Source organism: Python bivittatus, unplaced genomic scaffold (assembly GCF_059951505.1).
Source record: "Python bivittatus isolate LINGU-HERP-01145 unplaced genomic scaffold, Pbiv_v1 ctg000070_np1212, whole genome shotgun sequence".
Lineage (NCBI taxonomy): Eukaryota > Metazoa > Chordata > Lepidosauria > Squamata > Pythonidae > Python > Python bivittatus.
Genome location: NW_028277034.1, coordinates 32,857,415 through 32,866,416, shown reverse-complemented (window position 1 = coordinate 32,866,416; position 9,002 = coordinate 32,857,415). Strand labels below are relative to the sequence as shown.

Here is a 9,002-nt window from a genome sequence, read left to right as displayed (position 1 = left end):
ACTAAATCACAGCAAGGTGTCCTTTTTGTAGGCCACCATACTGTTAACTTTGTGTATTGTAGTTGTGAAAGAACGAAGGCGGACTTCTTCAGAATTAGTAATAAATTGTGGTCCTGATTCCTCCCATTTTTCTGGAACGGCCAAGTCTTTGTCTGTGAAAATGAGCAAATCAAATGCACCTGGAAGAAGCACAGATGAATTCTTATTTTGCTATATTTGCACGAGTCTGAAATAAACATCAAAACTCAATTGTTTGATTCTGAGTGCAATTTATGAACTTACGGCTTAGAGTAACAAAAGAACCAGTCAACTATACTCTAATTAAAAATCCTGGCTTAGCATGTGTGTCCCAGTTACAAAAATCATGGGAAACCCCCAAATTGTAACTCCTGGATTCTTCCATTGTGCTTTACCCATATTGCAACTTTAACCAGCTTCATATTAGCTCAGCTGGTTTCCAGCCATTTGGTCATGGGACTCATTTATGCCATACAGGATTCTTGTGAGAATTGCAATTAGATAATGCAAGTGAAGTGTTCCAAATACTGAAACTTATATTCTGTCATTAAGCAATATTACTTACAGGTAGTTTCTAACAAAGGAAGGAATGTCACTGTGGCTGTTATTTGTCTGATAACAGATTTGATTTCATCCTGTATAGCTTTCTGAGATTTCTGTCTTGGTGCACTAAAATAATAAAAGTTGTCAGTGCAAAAGAACATCAAACATAAATTAGAAACACTATTTACTACTATATTACCTGATTTCAGGCATGATAGACTAACTTCATAAATGATTAATCTGTCCCAGATGTTTACTCATACAACCATTAAAATCTGCTCTTTCTGTATTTTTTCTAAATTGTCTGATACATCCTCAGCAAGTATAAGCCTTATAGCCAAACCTAATAACTGCATATTTTGGCCATACCATTAATTATGAAGTCAACCTGCTATTTCTCTTCCTTTGAACACTCTTTCAGTGCTACTGATCACTCAAGTGAGACAAAAAACAGTTAATACAACTATCAGTGATAACAAATGTCAATATTTGTGAAACAGCTTCAAAACTCTTATTATGCCTGTATAAGATTTCCACAGCCACCCCCAATTAATGAACAAGAATGCTCTTGGTTCACCAACCTAGATAACATGTTGAGTGGGGATCCTATGTAAGAGCTGAATAATGTTAGAAACATTAGTAAAGCAAAATCCATGAAATGTGGGCAGGCTATACACCTTTGAGGTAGGGAGGAAATAACTTTGAATAAGACAAATAAAAACCTATATTTTCCATTGTTGGAAATAAATATTACACTTACTTCTCATTTTTTGCAGTTTTATCACATTCAATGTCAAATTGCCATCTTTCAAGAACTTCAGTGGTTTCCTTACTAGAGATCACTACCACCAGCCGCTGAACTAGGCATTCAGACAGCCATTCTAAGAAAAGCAAGAAGGAAGTTTTGTGAATTCTACAAATACAGAAACTATCAAATACATGTTACATATAAAATTCATTTAACTGAGTCAGTATTCCCATCAATTTCACATAAATTGTCAACCACATAAGCTATCTACAGTTCATATTAGATAAATGGTGCACCTGACCTGTACTGTTCCTATGCCTGAGAAATATTATAAGGCTGTAATATTCAAGAAATATCAAAGCTCTAAGCCATGGATACCTTATCTGTGACTCTTGTATCAACCCACAAACCATGGTCTATTCAGACTGTGGCTTAATATGCTGAGTAACAGAGAAATTCAAATACAACACAAGACATTCTTATCCATGTATTGTCGAAGGCTTTCACGGCCGTCATACGATGGCTGGTGTGGGTCTTCCGGGCTGTGTGGCCGTGTTCTGGAAGTTTTGTTTCCTAACGTTTCACCAGCACCTGTGACTGGCATCTTCAGAGTGCAGGAGCACAGACAGGAGCAGTTCTCTCTGTGCCCAGGGTGATGTGACCCTTTTGTGGGTATTTATAGAGATCTGGGGGGGTGGGTTGGGTTACTGAGTGGCTGCTTGTTTTGGTGTCAGAATCTGTGTGTATCTTCCTGGGGATTAGGCAGGATTTTTTCTTCTATTGAATTGTTAAAGAGGGGCTGCTTGGGGTGATTAGCAAGTTCATTGTGTGAACTGTTCACATGTCCTGGTGGTTGAGCTGAGTTCGTTGACCTAAAATATATAAATATAAATATTAAAAATATATAAATATCTCTATAAATACCCACAAAAGGGTCACATCACCCTGGGCACAGAGAGAACTGCTCCTGTCTGTGCTCCTGCACTCTGAAGATGCCGGTCACAGGAGCTGGTGAAACGTTAGGAAACAAAACTTCCAGAACATGGCCACACAGCCCGGAAGACCCACACCAGCCATTCTTATCTATCCTCTGCCATAGTTGGATTCTCCTGTATACAGTCGTGTGAAAAAGAAAGTATATCCTCTGAGTTCTATGGTTTTACATATCATGACGTAATAAAAATCATCTGGTCCTTAGCAGTTCTCAAAAGTAGGTAAATACAACCTCAGATAAACAACAACACATGACATATTACACCATGTCATCATTTATTTTACAAAAAGCCAAAATGGAGAAGCCATGTGTGAAAAACTAAGTACACCCTTACTGCTTCCATAGGTATGAAGAGGCTAAGTAGCAGCCAGGTGCTGCTAATCAAATGCCCTTGATCAATTGATCATCAGCAAGTGTGACTATCTCTATAAAAGCTGAAGTTTTAGGAGTTTGCTGGTTTTGAGTGTTGAGGTGTGTGTTAACGCAATGCCAAAGAGTAAAGACATCAGCGATGATCTTAGAGAAGCAATTGTTGCTGCCCATCAATCTGGGAAGGGTTATAAGGTCATTTCCAAACAATTTAAAGTCCATCATTCTACAGTGAGGAACATGATTCACAAGTGGAAAACATTCAAGACAGTTGCCAATCTTCCCAGGAGTGGATGTCCCAGGAAATTCACCCCAAGGTCAGACTGTGCAATGCTCAGAAGAAATTGCAAAAAATCCGAGTTACATCTCAGACACTCCAGGCCTCAGTTAGCATGGTAAATGTTAAAGTTCATGACAGTACAATTAGAAAAAGACTGGACAAGTATGGTTTGTTTGGAAGGGTTGCCAGGAGAAAGCCTCTTCTCTCTAACAAGAACATGGCAGCATGGCTTAGGTTTGCAAAGTTGCATCTGAACAAATCACAAGACTTCTGGAACACTGTCCTTTGGATAGATGAGACCAAAGTGCAGATGTTTGGCCATAATGCACAGTGCCACATTTGGAGAAAACCAAACGCATATCAGCACAATCATCTCATACCAACCGTCAAGCACGGTAGTGGAGGGGTGATGATTTGGGCTTGTTTTGCAGCCACAGGTACCTACACCTTGTAGTCATTGAGTTGACCATGAACTTCTCTGTATACTAAAGTATTCTAGAGTCAAATGTGAGGCCATCTGTCCGATAGCTAAAGTTTGGCTGACACTGGGTCATGCAACAGGACAACGATCCCAAGCGCACCAGCAAATCTATAACAGAATGGCTGAAAAACAAAAGAAGGTGTTGCAATGGCCCAGTCAAAGTCCAGACTTCAACCTGATTGAAATGCTGTGTGGGACCTCAAGAGAGCTGTGCATAAACAAATGCCTGCAAACCTCAATGAACTGAATCAATGTTGTAAAGAAGAGTGGGCCAAAATTCCTCCACAACGATGTGAGAGTCCGACAGTCATACAGAAAACGATTACTTCAAGTTATTGCTGCTAAAGGTGGTTCTACAAGCTATTGAATCATAAGGTGTACTTAGTTTTTCACACATGGCTTCTCCATTTTGGCTTTCTTTTTGTAAAATAAATGATGACATGGTATAATATGTCATGTGGTGTTGTTCATCTGAGGTTGTATCTACCTACTTTTGAGAACTGCTAAGGACCAGATGATTTTTATTACGTCATGATACATAAAACCATAGAACTCAAAGAGGATGTACTTTCTTTTTCACACGACTGTACATACATAATATTGCATTGTTTGACTTCTGTGAGGTGATGGGTTGGGTCCATCCCAAATATCTGAGGACACCTGAAGAATTTTACAGCTATAAGGCAGGTAATCCTGCTGTGTACCTGGTCGCACTCTGGAATTCAGAGGCAACTAGATCATTAGATGAGATTCCCCTGAGCAGCCTCTTCTTGGTCTCAGAACCTGGGGGACTGCTTGAATCTCAAGGAGCTCTAGTAAATGAAAAGGCTGAGCAGATGCCTAGAAAAATGCGGGTGGAAAACAAAGAGCAAATGCAACCAAACATGGCTATATACCCACATTTAGCTGTACTCTTCAATGATATGTCTGCTCTACGGAGTCTACAGATCCAGTGGCCTTGTTTTTGAATACCTGAATCCTACTGGGCAAAGAAGCATTACCTTTTTAGTTTGTAGATTTGTAGTCAAAAACCAAAAGAAAAAAAATAGAAATAAATGATACAAACCAAAAACCAAAGTAATACACAGGAAAAAAAAAAGCAACATAATGTAGAAAGATTGAAGAAAATGATTAAGATGATCCACACATATCTCTAGGTAAAAGCTAAGCCCAAGACTTTCCAATGGCAATAGCAATTGATTAGAACTTGATTATATATCCAGAAATTTTCAGTGAAAACTGTAAGTGGGTATTTCAATTTCTAGCTAACCAGTGCAGCTGGTAAAAAAAGAGTATATGTAAGGGCTGCATGCAATTTATAATTTCAGTGTACAGATACTTCTCTACTTATGAACAGATTATGTTCCAAGAGGCTGTTCATAAGCCTGTTTTGTTTGTAAGTCCAACCAAATAAAAAGTTTAAAAAAAAAAAAAAGGCAGGACAGCAGTGTAGGCAGAGGAGCCCTGTCTTCACCTGCCAATGTGAGTAGTGATAGCCTGCAAACTGTGTGGAGTGCAGTGGGACAAGCCAATAGGGCACGGCACGCTCCATTGTCAGGTGAACCAGCGGTGGCTCCCAGGGCAAAGGTGGCAGCTGCGCGGGAGGCACTGTTCAGGGTGGTGGTGGAACTGAAAGAAGCAGAGGGACAAGCATTTCCTGAAGGCAGAGTGTGCTGCTCTGCAGCTCACAATGGAAACTGCTGGCCCTTTGCAAGGCCTTGCAGGAGGAAGAGTGAAGATCACAGCGTCCCAGTGCATAACAGGTGCTGCCTAACCCTAACCATTGCACTTTGGGAGGCTGCAATCTTTAGTACCCTGAACAGTGCTTCCTGCACAGCCACCACTTTCGCCCTGGGAGCCACTGCTGCCTCTCCTGCCTTGCTCGGCGATGGAGTGTGCCATGCCCCACCGGTTCATGTTGTCGCTAAGAGTCGACAACAACTTGATGGCACATATTCAGTGGAGTAAAATGTGGGCAAATGACTTGATAGCCAACTTTGAGCAAATACAAAAGTGCTCCAAAACAAACAGATACTCTATCATTCGACATCTCAATGACAACTTGGATTATATTATATGGAAAATGCAGTAGACAACCAAGTTAAATGAACAATTAAAAAGAATCAGCATCTAAATGTACTCAATTGCTTGTTATTCCTTTTGTATTGTGTCTATCAGTAGAGCATCTGAAAACTGTAGACGCTTGATTTTTTTTAAAAAAGCATACCTTTCAGTTGTCCTACAACATTGTTCAGATAATTTTTAAGCTCAGAGTCCGCAGTAACAAGCATGGTAAGCCCATATTTTTGAACACGTGTAAATGTTTCAGCAGGATATATCCCACGTTGATATAAGATACTGTTGATACCATAGGCTGAAAGAGTAAAACATACATACTGTATCTTATTATCTCAAAAGCAATATTATGCCCTCTAATTCTAATCAAGAATTATGCCAAGTAATAGCAAACACAAAGATGTCAAATTTAATACAATTAGTGCTTGCTAATAAAAAAAAGTTACTTATCTTGGCATTGGAAACCTCATGACAGCCCACTATTCATGGCCACTCAGTTATGTTGTTTTATTTTAATATTTATTTTATCTATGTTTCATACTATTTTAAATTGTACAAAAAACATTTTTATGTTTAAATAAAAATACAGTAATTTTCTGATGGCCACTAATCCATGGTATAAACAACATGGCATTCTACTGCTTAAAAGGTTAGGACGTTGCAATGAAGATTTAAATGCTAAGCCTTGCCCAATCTGGCAACTCCAGGTCATTTTATACTGTGTTTATTATGTATGGCATAGGGCCTGAATATCCAAGATACTGCTTATCTCCAACTGTTTCTGCCCACCCAGTACAATCCAGAACAGTGGGTGCACTCCAGGTCCCCTCCATTAAACATAGCCATCTTGCTTTCTCTGTTGCAGCCCCCAACCTGTGGAACAGCATGCCCCCAGAGTTAAGGATGGGACCGTCTCTCCTGGTGTTCTGGAAAGCTTTGAAAACCTGGCTTTGGTCCCAGGCCTGGGGTTCATGTTTATTATTTGTTCAATGGGTCCTGTTTTGTATTGTTGTTTTTGCCATCTATTAGATTATTTAGCCTGGGCTGACGGTGTGATTCAATGTTTTTAGTTGTTTTTATGTTTTCCCTAGTTTTGTATGCCATCTGGAGTCCACTGGAGTTGAGTGGCCAATAAATTTAAATAAATAAATAATGCATATTTTGTTTTTGTTAGCCACTCAGAGTTGTATAGTTAGGATGGGTGGCTTAGTAAAAATAAATATTCTCTGAAGCCACAGCTCCCAGAATTCTTATCTAGTACAAGTAATTTTGGGAATTATAGTCTCAGTGTTTGGAAATGCACTACCTTAGGAAGACTAATATAACTTCCTTTATTGTAAAACATAGGGATTTATATATAAAAGCAATCCCTGCTAAAATTCTGTATTCTACTTTACTATTCCCTTCAAAACACAGCTTAATACTTTCATTTTAATACTTTGATCCAATTAGTTGTGATTACATTCAAACTCTGTAATTAACTATCCTGATAAAATAGAATTATCTACTTAGTTAACCTTAATGCAAAATGCTAATCTTCCCTTTCTCGATAATGGGAGTTGATATACCCAAACTTTCTAAATTATAGATACAATAGGAATGCACAAAATACTTTTTTGAATCAGTACCAAGATCTATTTTGTTAATAATTGTTCTTCTCTTCACCCCACCCTTGCTGTGCATTCACTACTTAAATGTCTCTAGAAAAACTCAAGGGGCAACTATTGTACATTATTTTGTTGGGGGGGGTGCCTTCAAGTCAGTCTTGGCTCCTGGCAACAACCCCTACAAGTCCCTGTGGCTTTCCTGGCAAGGTTTTTCAGAAGTGGCTTGCCATTGATTCCTTTCCAGGGCTGAGAGAGAATGACTAGCCCAAGGTCACACAGCTGGCCTTGTGCCCAAGGTGGGACTAGAACTCACCATCTCCTGGTTTGTAGCCTGGTGCCTAAACCACTACACCAAACTGGCTCTCAATGTATATGATTACTTCGCATGTAATAATCAAGGTGTACTTATTCATAACATTTCAAATTCTGTATAATGCTCCAAACTGTAGGACTTTCTTTTTTATCATGCTCCTCAGCTAAAAACAATAGCATATTGGGAAGAAACCTTTAAGAAACCTTAAATCCATGTAAAAAAATGACAGACGCAGCCAAGATAGCAGACTCAGAACTAAGTCTTTCAGATCTCCGTTAGACCTGCTCTTCACATTTTTATTAAGCATTTCTTCCTCACCTGAGGCTGCAGTTACTGCTTCTATTGTAGTCCACCAAATTTATTTGGGAGTAAACGTACCCAGGGCCACTCAGTTAACTTTCTTCCAAACTACTTTACACCCTCTCGGGGCTCATTTTCTTGCGTTATACTGCAAATTAAGTTCCTGCCTCCTTGTGCTTATTCTAAAAAGTTAAGTCGGACGCAGCTACTAAAAAGGCTAACTTGGCGGGGGAAGGAACACGTAGGAAAAGATGGAGAGGAAAAAGAAGGGGCGAGCGCAGCTCCCCTCGCCACAGCCCCCGCCCCGTTCCCCCAAAGGCAAAGCCAGTGATTCGGACTCCATTTTCCTCGGTTCCCATTAGAAAAATCCGTCGCCCTTCGAGCTCATCTAACTCGGAAGCAAACTCCGCCGGGCGCAAAGGGACTTGTTCCCAAGTACCATCCCTGGGAATAAGCTCACTAAGCAGAAGGGGAGCAGGAGGGATGCGGGTCACTGTCTTCTGACCGAGCCAACTCCCACCTCCCTACTTGCCCGGCCACTCACAGAAAAACTCCGCCACGATCTCGGCGCTGCCCCGCAAGGTGATGCCCTGCTCCCGGCTTTGCTGTTTCGCCATCGGCGTCGGAGAAAGTGAGATGGAGCCGGCCTGCAATTCAAGCAGGAAACAAGCCGTCCAGCCTTTCTTTGCCCTACAGGCCCAGATAGGAAATTAGAGGCCTTCCCGCCATCTGTTCAAAATCTAGCTCCGCCTCTCTCACTTCTCGCGGGAGTAAAAGAGGATTGACGCTACTGGGACCCAGCGGCCCGCCGGGGCGCAGGCGCTCTTTTTTGACGAATCCAGAAGAGGTTTCCACGCCTGGTCACTTTTAGGAATTAGTGCGCAAGCGCGAAAATTGGTAGTATGAGTTTGCGCTCGCTTGGGAGATATTTTTTCGTGGGGGAGCGGATTGTTTGCTCGCCTTATGTTTGGTTTAATGTTAACGTTTTCTCGTTAATTAAAGTGATTTGAGAGATTACTTGAGAAAAGGACCTGCGTCTTTGCCGACTGGTGTTTTTGTTTACTTCAGTCACTGAATTCTCACAGGATCTATTTGTAGCCCCCAATTAATAGTTTTAAATAGTAATGTTTACTAATTAGTTTAGGTTTGCTTTTTAATGTAGTTAGCACTTCAAATGCTAATTTGTCCATAATTTTAAAGAAATAAACTGCTTCTTACAATAACTTGATTTATTTGGATTACACTTATTTTAAGGAAGGTAGGGATTTTTTTA

At 40.3% G+C, this 9,002-nt stretch overlaps 1 protein-coding gene across 1 annotated transcript; it reads right to left on the bottom strand.

Moving 5' to 3' along the window:
• Positions 1-6: 6 nt before the first annotated feature.
• On the bottom strand, positions 7-8,488 carry MAD2L1 (mitotic arrest deficient 2 like 1). The gene is made up of 5 exons (XM_007428011.4): positions 8,274-8,488; positions 5,661-5,807; positions 1,322-1,442; positions 584-687; positions 7-179 (listed from the first exon to the last, which is right to left on the bottom strand). Exons 1-5 carry the CDS (start codon positions 8,344-8,346, stop codon positions 7-9), a joined length of 618 nt encoding a protein of 205 aa, XP_007428073.1. The 5' UTR covers positions 8,347-8,488.
• Between the last annotated feature and the right edge of the window lie 514 nt (positions 8,489-9,002).

Bases quoted from the DNA above. Each gene is read 5' to 3' on its own strand.
- MAD2L1 (XM_007428011.4), bottom strand. From the start codon at position 8,346: ATGGCGAAACAGCAAAGCCGGGAGCAGGGCATCACCTTGCGGGGCAGC. The intron at 1,443-5,660 runs GTATGCTTTTTT...TGCTTTTCTTAG, and splicing joins TGTTGTAGGACAACTGAAAG to AATGGCTGTCTGAATGCCTA. The intron at 688-1,321 runs GTAAGTGTAATA...TTATTATTTTAG, and splicing joins AAAACTGCAAAAAATGAGAA to TGCACCAAGACAGAAATCTC.